At 43.0% G+C, this 21,026-nt stretch overlaps 2 protein-coding genes across 4 annotated transcripts; one reads left to right on the top strand and one right to left on the bottom strand.

The window, feature by feature from the left end:
- The first annotated feature begins 483 nt into the window (after positions 1-483).
- sae1 (SUMO1 activating enzyme subunit 1) lies at positions 484-3,238 on the top strand. The gene is made up of 9 exons (XM_077611574.1): positions 484-970; positions 1,057-1,168; positions 1,754-1,924; positions 1,997-2,142; positions 2,214-2,316; positions 2,416-2,521; positions 2,662-2,806; positions 2,891-2,960; positions 3,026-3,238. Exons 1-9 carry the CDS (start codon positions 879-881, stop codon positions 3,116-3,118), a joined length of 1,038 nt encoding a protein of 345 aa, XP_077467700.1. The 5' UTR covers positions 484-878; the 3' UTR covers positions 3,119-3,238.
- Positions 3,239-3,681: 443 nt separating this feature from the next.
- On the bottom strand, positions 3,682-20,936 carry LOC144083770 (bridge-like lipid transfer protein family member 2). Of its 3 annotated transcripts, none has more exons than XM_077611828.1 (40): positions 20,835-20,936; positions 20,339-20,452; positions 20,131-20,257; positions 19,390-19,439; positions 19,125-19,269; positions 18,842-18,960; positions 18,707-18,773; positions 18,451-18,640; positions 17,729-17,852; positions 17,033-17,157; positions 16,889-16,956; positions 16,671-16,807; positions 16,408-16,526; positions 15,952-16,145; positions 15,605-15,881; positions 14,891-15,096; positions 13,438-14,473; positions 12,885-13,076; positions 12,600-12,802; positions 12,369-12,487; positions 11,810-12,033; positions 11,540-11,730; positions 11,157-11,256; positions 10,831-11,030; positions 10,454-10,751; positions 10,220-10,377; positions 9,669-9,875; positions 8,753-8,852; positions 8,503-8,685; positions 8,308-8,429; positions 7,911-8,066; positions 7,697-7,818; positions 7,420-7,600; positions 7,157-7,243; positions 6,125-6,235; positions 5,898-6,033; positions 5,324-5,448; positions 5,153-5,254; positions 4,610-4,744; positions 3,682-4,449 (listed from the first exon to the last, which is right to left on the bottom strand). In XM_077611828.1, the coding sequence occupies exons 2-40, from the start codon at positions 20,407-20,409 to the stop codon at positions 4,258-4,260; spliced, it is 6,699 nt and encodes a 2,232-aa protein (XP_077467954.1). In that variant the 5' UTR covers positions 20,410-20,452; positions 20,835-20,936; the 3' UTR covers positions 3,682-4,257. The 3 variants fall into 3 exon arrangements, with proteins under 3 accessions (XP_077467954.1, XP_077467953.1, XP_077467955.1); XM_077611827.1 differs by having other exon boundaries at positions 16,408-16,562; positions 18,707-18,767; XM_077611829.1 differs by having other exon boundaries at positions 16,408-16,562; positions 20,835-20,915.
- Between the last annotated feature and the right edge of the window lie 90 nt (positions 20,937-21,026).

The raw sequence follows: 21,026 nt of genomic DNA, 5'->3' as shown, positions 1-21,026 counted from the left end.
GTGTGTAATAAATTAACCTTTTGTAGACCTTCTGGAGAAAAGTCTCGCTTACTGTGTATGTTATTGTTGTACTTGGATATGAACTAAAATTGGGATAGACTCCAGCACCCCCGCTAACGTTGTGAGGATAAGCGGCTCAGAAAACGAATGAATTAATATTTTAGGGACATATACAGATCAATCATTGGAGCACGATTTTGTTTTGTTTTGTTTTTGTCTCTGGTCTTGTTATTTACAGTAATTGAATAATTTCTAAATTGCTTAGCCTCTGTATTTTGGGGGGCTGATCAAAATAAAAATTGGTAGGTATATTCTAACCATGTATTAATTAATTATTGTAATACAATTTTGTGTATTTGTGTCGGCCACACAAAATAAGATTTAAGACCATTGGACAAAGCCCTGGACCAAGAGTGGTATTGCACCACGCTTTGAGAATAACTATCGGACTTTACAAAACCCCAATTATTAATAAATTTCAAAGCCTCAATATAGGTTATTTGGAAACACGCTATGAATATATTTGCTAGTCGAAATTCAGGGCAAAATGTACCCATTTCCGTTTTTAGCAGTCCGAGTGCAGTCTAAATATATATACATGTATAGATACACGTTTAAAATTATATTTTGAATTTAATTCAAAATTGCGTCGTAAAATCTTTGGGAAAATTTAACAAAATGTCACAACGGTAAATATAGCTAATAATGAAACAACAACAAAATAGGTTATCATTTGCTCTTATGGCGTCATCATCACGCGCCCATTCAGCGGGACCATCGCAGCTTTTGAAACAATTGGCCGTGTAGTTTTGCAGAACGATCACTTTTGCAGTCGTTTTTTCTTTGTTCCCCCTCCCAAGACAATTGGCACGTTTGAAATGATCGAAAAGGAAGACCCGGTCATCACTGAAGAAGAGGCGGCCCAATATGACCGCCAGATACGCCTTTGGGGTTTGGACGCCCAGAAGAGGTAAATTTAACCTGCAATGCTAATATTATTGCAGCATTGTTTCCCCTTAAAGAGAATTGCCGTATAATTAATGCGCACATTTGCAGACTGCGTGGGTCCAAGGTTCTTCTGGCAGGGTTAGGTGGTCTCGGGGCTGAGGTGGCCAAAAACCTGATTTTGGCTGGAGTGAAAGGACTCACCTTGCTGGATCACGAAAAGGTAAACAACCTAATAGTATATGAATTATATCCGGTTATATTTGCATGAGGTTGGCACAATGGTAATTAATTGATGGGGTCTCATATTCCTCTTTTACTATCTCTAGTGTTGGGCGATTCCTTTTTTTAACATTAAAAAAATCCACCCTTAATCTCTAAACTACTGCATATTCAAATGTAATATAGTTGCTATCATGGGTTGGTCAACTTACAACCTTTGCATCCACAATTAATAAACTCCTCAAACACTTGTACTTAAATGTGCTTAAAGGCAAAAATATCGTTGTTTTTTTTCTTTTTTAACAATGTTTGCTCAACTTGGTATCAAGTCTGATGCACTTAAGTCCACAGTCTGTGCCATTATACCACATTAGAGAATTAGTTTTGCAGTTATCACAAAACTTACAATCCTGGTTGGTTTAACATGTTCACATATTTTAAGTGTAGGCCCATACATTGAAAATATGACTGCTAAATTCATATTGGGCATATTTTTAGTACTAATCAATGGTGATGTATCTGTATTGGTTAAAACTACTAGAGCTTTGATGAGAATTAGTTAACAATACCATGTTGCTCCCACCAGGCGAACGACCAGTCATGGGCTCAGTTTCTAATCCCGGTGACTGAGCGGGGCCGTAATCGGGCCCAGGCGTCCTTGGAACGTGCCCAGATCCTCAATCCCATGGTGGAAGTACTTGCTGACACAGACAGAATAGAAGACAAGGACGACGATTTCTTTCTTCAGTTCAACGCGGTGAGCGGAGTGTGCTTCCAGGCACAATCACATACTTAGACCTCGCTAATTTTGTTGTTTTTCCGCCTCCAGGTTTGTCTGACGGGCTGCTCCAAAGACGTGATGGTGCGCATTGATCAGTTATGCTCCCAACACAACATCCTTGTCTTCTGCGGCGATGTCCACGGTTATTACGGTTACATGTTCTCCAACCTCGGACCAGAGCACAACTACGTAGAGTGAGTCCAAAACTCAGGAGGCAACTCGCTTTGGAAAGGCTGATGCCATGCGTGTTTAATTTGTTGTATAGAGAGAAACCTAAAGTGGTCAAGAAAGCAACGGGGGACTCCAACGATGCGCCTGATGCCAAGAAGGTCAAAGTTGACCTCAGTGAAACCACCATGGTAAAGAAGGTGAGCAGAACATGTGCATCAAACTTGAAGTGTTTTGGGAACTGCTTTCAAGAGTTTGAATGCATTTATCATCGTCCGATGATGGCATGTTTTTACCAGACGTCCAAGTTCTGCAGGCTGAAGGAGGCTTTGGAAGTGGACTGGACCAGCGACAAGGCCAAAGCCGCTTTGAAGCGCACACCTATTGGCTACTTCCTACTTCATGGTATTCACACTCGTCATTGCGTGAGGGGATAAAGGCGCCAAGTCGTGATACGTTACCCTTTAGAACCACTAAAGTGTGGGGTATTTGGTCTTTGCAGCTGCCAACGTATAATCTTACTCCATTTACTTTGTGCTTCTCAGTGATGCTGAAGTTCCGAACCGACAAGGGACGAGACCCCGACCCCAAATGCTTCGAAGAGGACAGCCGGCTGCTTAGTCAGATCCGCCAGGACGTCTTGAATAATTTGGGCGTGAGTGGCGATCTGCTCAAGGACGACTTTATCAGGTAACCTTCTCGTCGGCGAGCCAGGGTCACTTGGCGTTTGCGTCGACAACCTTGACTGTCTTACGTACGGCGTGTCTTTCTCAGCTTCTGCTTCTCAGAGATGTCGCCTGTCTGCGCCGTTGTGGGAGGAGTACTTGGACAGGAAATTGTTAAGGTAAACACTCACACGTGGACCGTGGTGAACAGATTGTATCAGTTATGTTTTTGGTGCTTGTCCAGGCTCTGTCCCAGAGAGACCCTCCGCATCGCAACTTCTTTTTCTTCGACGCACGCACAGGGAATGGCATTGTGGACTATTTTGGACAAAATTAAGGATGTCCTCGCTATGTTCTCCCACATCCAAAAGTGTCTCTGTATGACTTCACCCACCACACCTTCTTAATATCCTGGCATTTTGTAACTTTTATGAATAAAAACTGGTGCAGAAAATCATCGGAGCATGTGTGCTATTTAAACATTTGCTTAAATGATTGTGAATTAGATTAACCACTTGGAAAAAAAATACAAGAGCACAACAGCACTTGACTCAATCCGTGGATCATTAAATGTTAATATATTTGTACTAGGCCTGGACATTTAATCGATTTTGTGAATTGCAAATGATGTGACAGTGTTTGTCAGCATCCAATTATTCAAGATATTCCATGCAAGAGAGCTGCATTTAATTGTGTAGTTGTTACTTCATATTTGAGGCTGACAGCACAAATAGGGGTACATAAACGACTATTTTAAGACATTTTATTTACATTTGAATTACTTTGCCACTAGTGGACGTTCAATCCAATCAATCCAATCAAATCGAAAGACCTGTCTGACCATGTGCCTTATGAAATATTTTGAAGGAGCGTTTATGGTACGAGTGACATAAACCGAGATGTTAGTAAAGTCACTTTATTATACAAAATAAAGTACAAAAGCTGTCTCAATAAATTGGAATACAGTAAACCCCTGCATATTTGAGAAAAGGCGTTTGCACGATAGCAAGGGGAATCTTGGGAGTAGTACCTTCGCAAAAATATTTGCTGTTTTTGTGCTATTGTGTTTTGAAAAGTTAGATCTATTATACCTCACTTTAAAATTCTGTGGTGATCATTTGTTCTGGCATGAGAAAAATAAATGCGTAGCTCAAAGGTTGGGGGAGGCTCTTGTAATTTAGTGAGATGGAGTGTTTTATAAAAAAATAGCCATGTTTTTGCGTGTGTATTAATGGAATTTTTACAGCAGGCGACAAAGGTGAGGTTCTTACACGTGTTCCCGAGCCAGCAGGACAACACAAAGAGTTAAGAAGCAATAGTGCTCATTGTTTGAAATGCAGTGACGATGCTTAGTTAGCGTTTGGTCATATTCATAATCAACAGGCACCCGAGGGCTTTGCTTTTTTTTGCCCACTTACACGTGAAGCTCAGCAGGATAACACAGCAGTTTCCTATCTACTACACAGTGACGGCGACTCACTTGCGTCGACTAAAGATGCTCTTCTTGCCCGAGCTTTTCTCTGCGGCGCTGAGGCCGATGAGCAGCCGAGCCTTTTCGTCCTCCTCTTGCTGCTGCTGAACGCCCGAGTCCGCCTTCCCGTCCAACGTTTTCCCGCGCGGGTCGGAGCCGGCGGCGGCCGGCTTCAAGCGCAGCTTCTCCTTGATCATCTGACAAAGTAGATAGAGATGCAGGAGTGTTGGAAAATTGTAGTTCTGCAATTTCTAATCGATTAAATTGAGTCATTCTATTAGAAAAAAAGCTTCAAAGTTGCTGGGGCCAATCCTAGATAACAAGGTGCAGGATGCGGAGCGCTAGAAAATTCTGTACCTGGGCCACGAGGGCCTTGCGGCTGTCTCTCTTGACGGCCATGGCGAAATCCAACCAGGTCCAGGTGTTGTTGTGGTATTCCAAACAAGGTAGCACCAGATTAAGGTCCTTCCAGTCCACGCTGCTCTTCTCTCCCTAAAGATCATCAAATAGAAAATGCAACTTTTAGAGTCTTTTTTTCCTGTCAACTTTTGGTCAATTCCTATTAATTTGGGGTCAATTTTGTGTCACTTCCTTGTTAACTCATGTTTTGGCAACACAATATAAAAATACTAGTTTTTCCTCGATTATTGCAAATTCACTTATTTGCGATTTTTTTCTGCTATTAATTATTTTTAAAAGGGAGTTATAATAGGGGTGACCCTACTTCGTGATTTTTCGATGACTGCGGCCTGTCTGGTCAACATTAACCGCGATTTTGGAGAGATTAATGTATATGTGAAATACTATATGTGGGGAGTTTTGCTATATCTCAATCATTTTTGGAGACACAGCATTTTAGAGAAAAAAAAAGAAAGTTCAAATGAATAATATTTGAGTCACCTTATAGCTGACGCACAGCGGCACCTGAGGAATCTTAATGTAAATGAAGGAGTTGTTCATGGCTGCTCGCTCTTTCATTTTGTCGATGTCATCAACGGGATGCTGGTGATGAAAGGAAGTGAGTAATAGCCCGTGATTAACCAGAACACGATCAATAATAGGCATGGATACCTCAAGAGGTTTTCTAAAGGATCTCCTGACGCCAGCGCCGCGGTTCATCCCCTGAGTAACGCTTTTACTGGGACCCATCGGGCCCATGGTGTCCTCTGACGACTGGCGAGTCTTCACGGGGATACCTGGTGTAAGGAAGGGAGAGAGATGAACATCCCACCAAATGGACTAATTGCTTGATTAAAATGATGACAGAAATGAACAACAAATAATACTTTCAAAAGTGGCAGAAGGGAATTGAACACATTGATTAAAATCAACAAGATCTTTTTAAAGGAAATTTAAAGTAACACTCTGAAGTTGATTTTTTTTCATGGTATTTAACTCATGTATTGGTGGAGTTAGACGTCTAATACATTCAAAGTGGGGAGACCGGCTGCGAATGCTCATATTTCAATGCCCATGACAGCGCAAGATGTCAAATTCATCTTGACTGGGGGGTCCAGTCAAATTGTATTTGATGTTTAGTGTCGTCAATGTTAGCTAATCTCTTCTATGAGTGCCCTTTAAGGGTTAAAATAACATAATTCATACATGAAAGGGTTCATGAACTAAAATGGAAAAAAAAACACACCCGTGGTGACCAGTCTGAACTTGTCCTCCTCATCGGTGACTTCATCCTCCTCCACGTTCCTCCCGGGAAAGAAGAATCCCATCATCCTCTTGAAGAACTGGTACATGAGCTGGATGGTGAGAGGCACCACGTTCACCTAAAAAACACGTCTTCACAATCAGATCAGGAGGCAACCCCCTTGCCCCTCCAAAAACGACGATGATGCGGTCCTTTGCGACTTTCTTCACCTCAAAGTGCTCCTTGACAGAGATCCCACCCACAGGGGGGCGCACTTTGCTGAAGATGCGCAGAGCGAACTGTCGACCTGATTGACAGGCGCTCTGAGGACGGAGCACCACCTAATCAAAAATGAGAAAATTCAGGCTATTCCATTCCAACCATGCTTGAGTGCATTCATGCAATGTCTTCATAATTGAAATAAACAACTCAAAATAACCTAGAGGCACAGTGTCCAAAAATAAACCAGGCTAAAAGAGTCATAATAAAAAAATGAAAAAGAACACGGTGAAGGCCCTTAAATTGTAAAATAAGGTAATTATTATGAAATAATTTCCTTTTATTTTTAAATATGTGATTTGTATTATTATTTATTATAAGTATTTCATAATAAGTGTTTAAAAAATGGAAATAAAGGATATCACAGTCAAATGGCTGAAGTATGTTGTTCTCAACACACGTTTTTATGAGTCAGGCGAGATGATGACGTGTTGCGTGCAAACCACAGGATGTCATGTGGACAAACAAGATGGTATGATCAAAGATAACCAGGTGTGTGAATACATACCCTTAAACGCTGCGGGCAGGAAACAGGCAGAGAATAAAAAAATATATATAAATTGCATTGATTGAGTTTGGAAAGTCCACTGGTATTGTAACCTAATGGTTTCATGGAGATAGTCCTCATGATCCTAACATCAAATACAGATAACTGATACATTTTTGAAAAATCTGACCATTTTTGAGATTTTTTTCTTTTAGTTTAATGAGTCCCTTTCTATGAATGGTATGAAAATTGGTGTATTTGCTGAGAAAAAGTTAGAAGCTAAATTTTAAAAAGGTGAATTAAATTTTTGTAACTAAACAACCATTGTTCTAAAATATGGCTTAAATTGAATAAGGATAACAGAATTATATGATGGTTGCATTAGCTTGCTGGGGTTCATAAATTATAATAATCTTGACCATTTAATGCACCCATATTATAAAAAGTGAGAGAAAATGATGCTATAATTAATATTTTATCGACTTGTCCAAACTACCTTGTATGCTGCATTGGGCAAGAGGTTGTTCATGGTGAACCATCCCAACTCCAGCAGATGCTCTGCAGTATCATCAGACTTGTTGAGCTGCGTGGAGAGAAAGATCGAAAGAAATATAAGTCCCGGTAAGTTGCAGAAGGCCAGAAGATCAACTAACATAATTTTCCCAAAGCCTGTGAGCTAAAAACATGAATGAATGAATGAATGAATGAAAAAAAATCTCATCTCCTATTTCAAGGCTTAGGTCTCTAGTTGTCCTTCACCTTGCTGTACATGAACCTCTGCAGCTCCAGCTCAGCAATTCCTAGCTGTCCATCCTCCTCAGTGAGACACCAACGCGCCTGAGCAAAGTAGATCTCGGTCCTCCTTGCCACACTCACGTCCTCTGGTGGCTTGCGCAGCTCCAGCTTGTTGGCTCGCTGCAGCTGGAAGTCCTTAAAGCACCTGAGAAGGAACAAAACGTTAAAGTGGCCGCATGGATGTCCTGGACCGGCTTTCGTTTTGCCAAGTGAGTCCAGTCGGTACGGAAGTGACACAAACCTGATGAGGATGTTGAGTTCCTCGCTTTTCATCTGCATGTCGTTCTTCTCTTGGTTGAGCTGATTCTGAAGTTGCGTGTTGATTTCATTCAGCTCGTCAATGCTGAGATCTTCCGGTTGTGTCTAAGTGACCCAGAAAGAGAATAGAGAGGACAAGGGTGGAATTTCCACCAGGAAATGACAGCGTCGTCTCTCGGCAACCGTTGTCAATTTACCCGGATGTTGGAGTATATCTGCTTTTCAAGGCGTCTTATTTGGGCCAGGTGTTGCCTGACTGCTTCCTGGAGATGCAGAATGCTGCTGCGCTGCTCCTCGGGGTTACTGGAGATCTCCAGCTGGAAGCGAACACGCTGCTTCTTCTCACTGTGCTCCTGTATGTAAAAGAGAAATCAGCAAAGAAAACTTATAAGACCAATTGGGAAGTCATCCTGCCCTGTCATAGTCCGATCATTCTTGTCTTGTACTTGTACTACATCACAAGATGTCCACTCAGTAAATAAAGTCGAGGTGAGCATTCTAATGCTACTTATACTTAGGTAGCATATGTATTCTGTCATAAGGTTATATCACCATTCACTAGTCAAAAGACTGTTTGGCCGAAGCATTTTCTACCTTGCGCCTGGGCTCGACGTGAAGCAAAAGGTTGTTTACGATATCCAGAATCATGGCGTACTGAACAGGGTTGGTCGATATCTCCAAGTCGTGGTGAATGAGTGTAAACGTGTCTACGGCACCTGGGGATTTAGAACAAACGTGAGCAAATGAATGCACAAAATACAGACAGCATGAGGACTACACCACGCCTACCAGCCTGTTTCTTCAGCAGGTCTTCCTTTTCGTGGTGGTTCCTAAGTTCCGGGGGTTTGATTTGCGTGGCGAGCTCTGGGTTGATGTCATGACTGTAGCTGATGTAGTGCATTCGGCAGCTGCAGCGGGAGATGATGCGCTGAACCTGCTGGGCCTCATTTACCTGCGCTGGCTGATTCCAGTCTATGCGCAGAGACAAGCGTAAGGTTCATGTTGTGGTCTGGGCTGAAATTTCAACCTTTCGATGTACCTGTAGTGGTGCTAACCATTCCACCCACAGCCTGGCCACTCTCCATTAGCTCCAGCACAGAGTCAAGATTCCGCTGTCGATGCTCCTCAATGTTTTTCACCTGAGTAGGATATCAAAATGTGCTATTTTCACAAATATCATACACCCACAATCAATGTTCCCTCTAATTTTTCGTTGGTCTGAGCAGAAAGTCAACCTCCCTGAGCGCACTGAGTACGAGTGTGAGCGACATCATCGGTACTCGGATGATTCGCCTAAAGACGTTTCGCCGACGGACGTTTCGCCGACGGACGTTTGACAGACGGGCAGGTCGCCGAATGAACGTTCGGCGGAACGTCCATTCGGCGACCTGTCCATTTTTCATGTAAAACATGCTGTAAAACACGAAAAACATAAGTGGACAGAGCTACTGCCACTTGCTGCCGCTTAAACGGCGCCATCATGGGGAAAGGGGTAAAAAAAAAAAAAAAAAAAAAAAAAAAAAAAAAAAAAAAAAAAAAAAAAAAAAAAAAAAAAAAAAAAAAAATCCGATTTTTTTTTTTTTTTTTTACTGCGCGCCATATGATTGCTGCTGCGCAGCGAGGACGAGAGTAGTGCGCAATTGCGCACGCGCGCAGCTTAGAGGGAACACTGCCCACAATATTTCATTTCCGTGTCACAGAATATAAACCACTGTTTGTTCTCTGTGGGAATGATGGCAAAAATTTAGTGACTCTTCATAGGTACAAATTTGCCATTTTCTGCATCTTTTCAGGCATAGCTGTTTTTGTGGACATCCCTATAATAGATATAGGATCAAGTACCACCATAATAACTCACAGTAAATCAGGTTCTCAATGTGCTCCTGCAAATCACAAGATTAATTCCAAAATGGCCGAGTTTCTGCACTTTACCATCCAACGAACATTTAGCCCACCTCCAACCAAAGCTGCTGGTTCTCCTGCTCTGATGGATTGGTCTCCATCGTAGCAAAATACTGCATGCCATCCAGCAGGCAGGTCCAGGTGGTTTTTTGCTTCAGGGTGTCATTGTACCAGGCTGGGTGGTGCTCACATTGCTGCAGCTGGGCCTTGGCCGCAGACACCAGGACGCAGCCGGCCGTTTCGGTGCCACGCAGCATCATCTGTGTGTGGAGCATGACTCACAATATCACTTGGTTGTCATGGCTCTAAATCTTGCAGGGTACAGTATTCCCTCAATTATCGCGAATTCACTACATTGCGATTTTTTCCACTCTATTAATTATTTCAAAAAAAGAAAAGTAAGTTGATAAAAATGTGAAAATCTACGCTGAAACTCGTAAGCGGAAGCCACTTTTCCGACTAGAACTCAGCACTGAAGGGAAAAAAAAGTTATAATAGGGGTGACTCTACTTTGCGATTTTTCGATGATGTCTGGTCTACATTAACCGCGATATTCGAGGGATTACTGTAGTCTCGTAGATTTCAGTCTATGAAAGTTGTTTACCTGACAGTTGACCAATTCAATAAACCAATTGCGGTTGTAGATGTCATCAGTCTGGCACGCTGCGATGCCACACAGCTGGTCACTGACCCCCGAGTCCTCTTCGGAAAACACCACAAACTTGTCCGTTTCCTCGATCAACTTCTGGAGCATTGATGTTCCTACAAAGGGAATGGCCAATGCGAGAAGTAAGCATAAGCCAGCGTGCCAGCCTTTTATAATGAGTGCAGTAATCACCTTCGTGGGAAGTTTTCTCTGTTCGACTGAGGGTGGGCATGACCGGAGTGGCAGTGACAGTGCTGGTGGAGTACGTTGAAGGCGAGCGTTTGAGCTTCTTAGCTTGCAGTTGTGTGTCGATGCGGAGACCCTTCAGCGCTTCGGTGGAGAGGTTTCGCTTCAGAACGGAGGCCTTTTTGTAACCGTCGTAGAGTCCGAATGCAATGTTCCTGTTTGTGGTGGTCCAGGAGGCACGCAGGTCCACCAGGCACAGCTTGTGAGTGTACGTGGCGTTGGTCTCATCCTTAGGGTTTATGTCCTGCCAGGAAAAAAATATGTTACAAAAATACACACGCGCACAAGGTTTGAATATCCCTTGCAGACAGATAGTATGTCACCTCTTCCACGTGGTTGCTCTGGCGCTGGTAGCTCAGTAAGGACAAGCTGAGCAGGTGGGTCTTGTTCACCTGAGCGTTGATCTGGTGGTCGGCCGTCTCATCCCACGTGGAGGCCATGAGGTGAACCGTAACCTGCGACAGCTCACTCACCATCTGAGTCACGTTCCATTCGGAGATCAGCCTCCTCATCACGGTGCCAGCTGTTCGATCATTAAGACGAGAGAACAAAAATGTCAACAGTGCAGTACTGCTTGCATGACGGACTTTCTATTTGAATAACTCAAAATAACATATTTGAATATTTATCTAAAAAAAAATTAAATGACCCTGTGGGATTAGTCTCTGAGCTCCTCGAGTGAAGACGTGACCTTTGTTACACTCCACTTGGATACCTCTCTGCTGTGCAAAGGATGCCCAATAATGAACCTGAAAGACAATGCAGGAAAAAGATACCATCAAACCAGGATGATGACAGCTTTCTTCTAAGGAAATATATTTTTACCTGTTTTTTTCAATGCAATGACTGTCTTAATTCTTTCAGTGCCATTGACAGCGGCAATAGACATACAATTCATTTGAACTGGAAAAGCTAGCAAATTATTCGTTGCCAACCTTCCCAGTTCAAATTGATTGTCAACGGTACCCAATGAGATCATATCATATAATATCTTATCTAATGTGTTTTTATGTAAAGCCAGGCAACACGTACTTGGAGTTGTGGAAAGGCAGCCGTGTAGGACATCTGCTTGTAATGCTGACCCAGTTTTTTACGGACCGGCCTGAGGCTGTGAAAAAGCTTTCCTCGACATATGGGGCGCGACACATTGGTCCAAGTGGCCCAAAAATTCTGCATCCAGCGTAGAGTGCTGCTGTACAGCAAGATTCTTGGCTGGGACGATTCTGCAAAAAGGCAAGCGGAACGTCAAATGAAAAAAAAAAAACGATGTTCAAATGCTACTCAAGTCTGACGTATACTCACCGGGACCACAGTGTTGGTTCAGGTCCATGGTTATGGAAAGGTTGAGGTTCTCAGAGCGAAACGCTCTGTAGGAATCGTGCAGCTGTCCCGAGGTCACGTCTGCAATGTTGTCGGCAGAGCAAAGTGTGACGGCGTGGTGATCGTGAGGGTTGCCGTGGCAGAGCCACTGCATGTCGAGGGTCATGCACAAATTGGGCAGGTGTAGAAAGCAGATGTCGTCATACCTGAGATGTAGACAAATAGTGATCTCACGGTTAAGGCTAAAGTCAAGAGCCAATTATCGCCTCACTGTTATTGGATGCAGTATCTGCTAACAGATTAGCATCCAACGAGCAAAGACTTGAATTTTTGGCTGGCGCTTTTGCAAGACAATAATAACTCTCCGGGGTTTTTCTTTCATTAACAAAGATGAATGACACTTATTCGGCACGTGAATTTTAAGGAAAGATTTCATTGGATTTATTTTGTATTCTCAGAGATTTGAGAGTAAATTAAAATGATGAAAAATGTATAACATATCACATTTAAATTGAGCTCAACTCAAAACCAAAATACTCACTTCGATGCCGTCCTGACGTTGACATTCAAATCTCCTTTAAAAACAAACTGGCCTGGGTTCCAGTCAAAGTTGAGCTTGCTCCATTCCCAGTGCAAGTTCTCTGTGGTGTTGTAAGGGTCCTGTACCAGAGAAAAGTTCCGATATTAGATTGCGTGAAAGACGGTCACTTTGTTAAACCGCCAAAGATAGTAGTGACATTTTGTATGTGTTATGTTCATTCTTCAGTTTTACCTCCGTGGCGAGTTGATGCAGATTGGCTTGGTCGATGTCCATGACCCAACGTCCATGAAGCAACAGGCGACTTTTGTCCCACCAGGTGAGCAAAGGTGAGGGGTCGAACGTCTGTTTAGTGAGCAGGTCAACCGACTGGCCAATCTGAGTCCACGCCGGGTCCCAACACGGCCCCCAAACGATGGTATAAAGGCCAATGTTGGCTGCAGACAGACAATAATGATAAAAGAAATACAACCAGTGGCTTTTCCATGACATATCGGGGAAAAAAATACAAGAACGCACATTTGAAGTCGTAGTAGAACTTGAGGGGCGGAATATTCCTGTGTACAGTCAGGTCCCCCCACGGTGGACCAAGTGGAACCGTTTCTTTTCGGTGCGCCCTTGCTTGGCCATCTTGCTCCGTCCCAATCAGGCGACCCGACAGCGACCAATCACGGATCTCAAATAGATAACGCGGGTAGTCGCGAATTCTCACTGGAGAAAAAAAGGCATGGTTAACTCATGGTCTGCCATTGAGAGAGAAAGATGAAAAATAACTGCTTTTACATTGACCATACAGTAACAATGACATCAGTTTACCTTTAACAACACTCAAACAAAAGAAACACCATTGTTCTAACAGCTTGAATTCTCTTGTATGAATTAACTAATTCGAGTCCAAATGGATCAGATGTCTATTGCCTTTAAATGGATTTGATGTATATAACCATCAATAGCTGTCAATGAGTTAAGAACACAATTCAAATGTATAGTCCTACTTGTCAATTTTCCCTTCTTGACCATCTTTGCTTCTAAAGTACAAGGGGTGAATACTTTTCACTCTCTGGAAACTAACCCAAAAATGAAGCCAGTTTGAAGTTGACTGCACGGCACCACTGGACAACCAAGGGGAGCCCCTCTCGGGGGAAGGGGCTTATCCTGTCAATATCCCGCAGCTGCTCTCTCACCCTCTCGGGACCGTGAAGCGACTGATCGGCCAGGATGACCAGCTCAAGTTCTGACACAGTCCACGTTAGCAGTGACTTCCTCATGGGGGTGTTGGCATAGAGACGTCGCGAGCGTTGGATGTAGATCTCGATATGCTTCTTCTCCAGTGAGCTGTACAGCTCCTCGATCTTTCTGGCGGGCAGAAGCTCACCGTGCTGCTTACGTAGGTCGGCCACCTTCTTGTCCAGGAGCTGCAATCGCTTGGCGCTCTCCTTGCTCTCATCCTTCATCAACTCGTAGTTGTCTCGCAGCTTGATCTCGAACACGTCGTCCAGAAAGATGAAGGAGAACTGGCTAATTCTGAAGACGAGGTCGGGCGGGGGGCGTTGTTGGCCGGATGAAAGGGGGCCTGGCGGGAAGTGCAGGGTCTTCAACCACTTCTGCACGCTAATAGCCCTGTCAAAGGTTTCAGAGAAGTTGTACAAGTACGGGAACTCCACAAAGAGAAGCGGGCTGGTGAAAAGCCAAACACGGTTGTGAGTCATGGTCAGCGAGGGGAAACAGTTCCTATGCAACTGCATCTCCGGCAGCTCGCTATGTGTCTCCACGTTCAAGCCCTTGAAGGAGACAATATCGTGGCCATCAAAGTTGAACGCCAGGGCGGGCGAGCGCGCATGTACAGAGCCGGAGTGCTTGGAGAGGGAAAGCGCTTCGGCGTGGAGGACGATGTAGTTGTGCTCCCCTACGTGAAGCGTTATGCTGGTGCTTCCCAGTTCCAGCAGTAGGCTCAGACATTTTTTATCGCCATCCAGCCCGATCAGGCGCTCTTCTTTTCCTTTGCCGCAGAGCAGATACCAGCAATCCAACGCTTCCGTCACGTGCTGATATGAAAACATATAGTCTGGGGGTGTCCATACCACAGTCAGATCCTTTTCACACTGAACCTAAGAGAAAACACTTGTTAAGCCTAACATGTACAATCCTATGCTTTTAAACATCAAGCCTTTTACAGCAAGGATGAATATACTTTGCCCTCCAGTTTTACTATTTGTACGGATAGTAAAATACAGTAGCCCGATAGGCCTAAATATTTTTTCACTGTAAGGAAGGATTATCTACACAAGCGAGCTCAAGATCATGACACAAATTTGAAATTAAATGACTTGAATTTCTGAACTATAGTATGCACAGACAAGCCAAAAGGAAGGTCAATAGCTATCGCCATCAATGGCAACCAAGGATTTATCATTTTAACAGCACAAAAGTAAATTAATTCCTGATCAAATTTAGCTTAACCAAATGTTTTTATGACATTACAGAAACAAACAAAAAAAGCACAAAAGGATTTGATTAAAGGCTACCTGCAGCGTGTTGGTGCTACTGTAGTAACAAAGCACCATCGTGGTCACCCTGACCAAGGGGTGGGCAATCTGAGAGGAAGGGCAGCATGTCTCTGTGTTCTCTGTCAACGTCTTGATGGTTGATAAGCCGACGCCATTCAGCGACACCTGGGAGCTCTCGCCAGAGCAAATGAATCCGAGGGTGTCCATCCGCAAAGACAGAGCTCCTAAATGGTCAGTGAATACAATAAATTACTAAGAAAGTGTAAGAATGTTGAAATAATATCATACCTGTCAACCTCGGACAATTGCTTCCCTTATTAATGATTGCAATTCCCCATAAGTGATAATCCGTACAAATGCAAGGGGGCACATATTTACTCACATTGGGGGCACTTAAGTCTAAAATTTTCCCCAATCAGTCGGTACACTTTTTCATGCACTAAATTCTGTGGATGTCCCTGTTTGACACTGACAGCTTGACTGCCTAAGTACATTGCTTAATGCTAAAAGCACGTAGCAGTCAACAATGACATTTTCGTCTGCTACCAGTGACCAAGACGATCCGCATTAGAGCCGAAATGGGGAAAAAAGATCGGTTTTACAAAAAAATTTACTTTAAAAAAAAAAAACATTTTAAAGACAAAAGTTATTATACGGTGTACACAATTTGAAATGATCGACAAACATAAAATACAGGAAAAACGTATAAGTTGAAAAGTATGTAATATCTACCTGCTACGTTAGAGACTGTAAAAACATTAACATCCTCCAAATGGATGTCCAGTTTGTAAAGCAGAGGCACGGATGAGGACGGTTGCACCATGTGGGAAGAAAATGTGGGATCATCCGACAGCTTCATTTGACCCAGATTTTGAATGACAGACAGCAGACGAGACAGACAAAGTGCACAGGTCTCCGACAGCTCCACTTGGAGTCCCTTCAGACTGGATTCTACACTCAGAGACGGAGGGCTGCCATTCGACTCGTTGCTGGCTCGATTACAGCTCCCCTGATTGACAAAACCATTCCGATTAATTCGCTGCATCATCACTATTTGATTGTTTTATTGATTTCTTTACCTGAAGACTAACAGAGTCGAGAACGAGCGCTTCGCCCCATACATGTTTGCCAGGAGGGTGCGGGGCTTGCTGGATATGAGAGCCCTGACCCACTCGCCACCAGAAACTGTCGAGGTTTAACGAGGTCCGCTGGTGCACGTTTCGAGACTCTGGGCTGTCTTGAGTCATCTTTAAGTCCAAAAGATGCTGCAATTCTGCACAAAAAACATATCAATGTACAGTTATCCCTCGAATATCACGGTTAATGCAGACCAGACATGGCTGCGATCATCGAAAAATGGCTTAGTAGGGTCACCCCTATTATCATTATTTTTTTGAATAATTAATAGCAGAAAAAAAATGCAATGTAGTGTATTCACGATAAGTAAAGTCACAATAATCAAGGGATTACTGTCAGGATGAGAGAATCTTTGTCTAAATCTCCCTTTTATTTTTATTGTTTAAACCACGTTCTACCTGCGCTGGCGGAGAGAAAGCCGAGTGTGAAAGGCGTGGTGTCTCCAAGTTGCACCGACACATTGAGGTTGGACACGGAGCACGTCATCATCACGGGGGCATCCAGGTGGGGTAAGCGTCTGAGGAAGAGGAGGGTGGGCAAAAGATCGAATGGACTACGCACGATAGACAATGACACGTATGTGGATGAGACAAAAAAAAGATGATTCATCATCACAGCGCTCGAAAAAACGACATTTGTAGCATTTCCGTTTGACACGGACCTTTTTCTACGTGATGCCTTCCTGTGCACCAGCTGTCCCCACGGCAGCAAATTGAACCAGTGGGAGAACTCCTGGTGACGATAGTGGACGATGCAAGTATTGACGGCCACGGAGCCGGAAATGTCCATGGATGTGATCTAAAACAACAAAAGGAGAATACTGGTGAAACAATTCCATTTTCGATACATTCCCCACCTAACCAATCCAAGCTTCCTTGCCTGCAAAGATGTCTTGAGCGTGTTTACACAGACAATTCTTTGTCGGCTTTGCGACAGCAGAAGTCCATCTGGCCATAAAAAGAAAGTTACTGGTTGTTCTCTGCGCAACGCGAGTGGAGTCCGACGGTGCGCTGAGTCACTGACCCTCCAGAAAGAGCACCAGGCTACTCTGGGGAAAGCTCAGCTCGGGGGTGAAACTTTTCAAGGGAAGCTGTTCGCTGTCTCGTGCGTAGCAAATTTTTAAAGACTTTAGCGTCCAATTCAGGTGTCTGTGCAAATAGAGGGAAGATTCTTTAGGATAGAAAACACAGTACAGTAATCCCTCGAATATCACGGTTAATGTAGACTAGACATGGCAGTGATAATCGAAAAATCGCAAAGTAGGATCACCCATATTATTACTATTTTTTTTTTCCTCTTCAGTGCCGAGTCCTAGTAGCAAGATGGGCTTCCGTTTACGAGTTTCAACGTGCATTTTCACATTTATGAACTTACAAATAATAATAATGTTTAAAAAAAAACAATAATAGCAGAAAAAAATTGCAAAGAACTAAATTCGCAATAAGTGAAGTCGTGATAATCGAGGGCAGACTGTATTTTTATATTGTGTCACCAAAACATGAGTTAACAAGGAGGTGACACGAAATTGACCCCAAATTAATAAGAATTGGCCAAAAATCGACAGGAAAAAAGACTCTTTCTATAAGTTGCATTTTCTATTTGATGATCTTTAGGGAGAGAATAATTAATAGGAGAAAAAAAATCGCAAAGAAGTGAATAAATGAAGTCGCGATAATCAAGGGAAGACTGTACAGTACATCATGCATGTGTGTAACCTACCTTTTCTGGCTGTGCATGGACAAGGTGACATTTGTGTTTTCAAACTCCACATTGGCCTTGCACGGGATTAGCCGGTGGAGCTGTTCCACAGCTTCTGTTTGAATGAATTCAGGGCCCAGGCAATCTTCATTTAAAAAGAAAAACAAGACACTTGATGTTAGGAACACGATGATTGTTCTTGACAGTTGTTCATGACAATTACAATGTTGCAGAAAAGATGCAAAGAGAGTAAGGAAAAAAAAAATACCCGGAACGTTATAATTACAAAGGCTAAAATTGTAAAAATGTACATTTACAGAACTAAAATGGTCAATTGGAGAACTATCCTGTTTAATGCTCTGACAGTACAAACAGTGGAATTGGCTCATTTGGAAGTAAAACATTGGAGAAATAAAATGACGTCCTGGAAAAAGGACGGTTTTGAATTCTGGAATAAGCATTCCGATTTCAGTTTTAATCATCATTAAATGTAAATAAACATATTCAGAAACTGTTTATTTAACTCCTAATTATAGTGATTCATGCAACTCCTTGAAACAATGACAACTATTTATTTGGAAATCCACCTTGTGCCCTTGTACTTAAGCATTTAATACCCGCCAACATTAAATATTGAAGCCCCTGGAAACCGCAGCCTCCCTTTTGGAAGGACCTTAACGATATACATTGCCCACCTGGCACGTTAGAACCTGATTTGTGAAAAGGAAAAACAAATGACTAACCCTGCATTTGCTCATCAGACAGATCTTGACTTGTCCTTGATGTCACGAGGATGGGGGAGAGGAAGAGGCCCTCGTGCAGCTCAGCCAACAGCGTCCTGACACGCAGGGACAGCGAGCCTGGCTTCATCTCGGGGAGCCCCACGTCGCCCGAAAGCAGCAGACTGAACGCCACCTCGGCCAGACAAATATCCTGCAAAAACAATGCGACGGTCAGGCACGCGTGGCGTTAAAATCTCCTCCGACTTGAGAAACTCACCAGCTGGCTGCTTTTTAGAACTTTGCTGCTTAGTTGTCCCACGGAGAAATCCCACGCTAGCCTGCAACTTTAGGGACGTGTTTGCTTAGAAAAGGAAACCGAACATATTTATGGAACCTGGTAGAGGTTAGTCACCTTTTACTGTGGTGGTCCAGCAGCAAGGTGATGCACGTTATGGTCATGTGCCATAGCGATTCGGACAGCGCCATGTTCAGGACCATCACGTTGACTGAGCTAATGTGGAATGACAGCAACTGCGGAGAACAGGGTTCCAAATGAGATGCAATATTCACAAATATAGCACACAAACATTTATGGATACCCTGATTTTTGGGGGTATAAATTCAATCATGACCGTGACTATTAAAAATTTCAAGACGTTGCACAATTTGCTCTTCTAATCTGCCAAATTCCATACTTGGGATAGAAAGCAAAGTGTTGTGGTGCCGATGGAAATCTTCCCCGTTTTCTTCCCATGGCTCGTCCTTTTAGTCAAGGGTCCGAGAGGCGCTTGCAAGTCGAAACGAACTCTTGTTTCCCCCACACACAAGGCGAGGTATCTCCTAAAAAAGGGCAAATACTCCTTCTGAAAATCTGTGCGTTTATTTCTATTTTGCAATCACCCTCGTGCGAGTACATACAATAGACATGTTCAATCAGAAACATTCATGGCGTTTACTCACGGTAAATCTTTGTTCAGAAGTTTGCTTGAAATCCATATCCGGTCAATTTCCTGTCATGGATAAACATACTGTTACAGCCTCTTTGAGAAGATTTATTGTTTGGGTGATTTATTGTTCAGTGTTTCCCAACCTTTTTTGAGCTGTGGCACACTTTTGGCATTGAAACATCTCAAGGGACACCACCTTCTCAAAATCTTTTAATTTAAAACTATATTAACAATAGTCATTCTCAAAGTTTTATCAGCAGGAATCACATAAACCTCCAAAATGATTCCAAAATCAAATTTTTCATACTGACCTACTGCCACCAAAAGTTGATGTCTGCGGACCCTGAACAACTTCCGGTTCGAGTGATGCAAAAAAATAAGTAATACAATATTTTTAAATCGCATTTTATGACTTTTCACCAAATATTACTTAAATCTCCTAATATTACGCCCAAAAAAAGTTGTGCTCACAGACTTTACGTCGCCAAAAGTTGATGCCCAAGAAACCACAAAACTTCCGGTTCATGTTAGAGAAAAATAAACATCAAAATGACTGTTTCACAATTTGAATCTTGTAATAGTATCATCTATAATTCAACACTCATCCTATTTTGATTTCAACCTTGTAATAGTTCAATCTGAATCTCGTTATATTCATGAATTTTTCCTCTCTGAATACGACATTGTATGACTTCTTGCAATTTTCCACGGCACACCACAGTGGTTGGGAAACACTGGTCTAAGTGTCGCTTACCACACTGTGCAGCGGGTGAAACTGGATCGTGACTCCTCGGATGGAGAACAGTCCCACTGATTTGATCTTCAAGTCTGCATTCAGCACTGTCTGGGCGAGTCGCGCTGCCAGGGTGTTGACCAGCCATCTTAGAAGAAAATGGCAAATAACACACAATTACAACCATGATAGATCCCAGCTGCATACGCCTCAATTCGAGCACACTTACCGGAATATGATGCATGACAACACAATGGCAAGAAGCAGGATTGTGAGGAAGGAAATGAGCCACACAGACATGATGTCCCAAATTTTGTGGACATGGGGGCTATTTTTCCAGCTTCTGCCATGAAAGCAAAGACAGAATTCATAAACACTGATTAAATCCCTTGATCAGGTTCTGACAGGAGCTAATGATTGACAGTGTGTACACACCTATTATAACAGTTCCACATAAATTAGCATCGAGCTAACACCTCGGAAAAACGATCTACATATTGCCAGGTGCAAAATGTAGAGTTAATGACAATCAGAAAGAAAATTCTAAAGTTTAGTTCCCTAAAAAACACTGGCGCCGCGTCATCAATGAGAGGAAAAAATCAGCTGCAAATCTCTGCTAGCAGGCTAATGCTAAGACTACGACTATTCGGTTCAAGTGGGGAAAAGGTGACAACTTTCTCCCCGATTAGTCTTTGTTTGAACCGCTCACGGCTTATTGCACTCACCTATCCCGGCATGTTTGTGGTGTTCGAAGCCTCGTTGGCACCGCAAAGTGAAGCGGTGACAGGCGATTGTTTAGCCGCACAGACAGCGTCGACACTCCGCCCCCTTCGTCTCCAAAAGAGGCAACCTTGTGGAGCATAAAATCTTGCTTTTTAGAAGCATAAAATCTTGTTTTTTCCTCGAATTTCCTTTCA

Source organism: Stigmatopora argus, chromosome 10 (assembly GCF_051989625.1).
Source record: "Stigmatopora argus isolate UIUO_Sarg chromosome 10, RoL_Sarg_1.0, whole genome shotgun sequence".
Classification (NCBI taxonomy): Eukaryota; Metazoa; Chordata; class Actinopteri; order Syngnathiformes; family Syngnathidae; genus Stigmatopora; species Stigmatopora argus.
The sequence above is the reverse complement of the archived record's forward strand: the minus strand, read 5'-3'. Positions and strand labels throughout refer to the sequence as shown.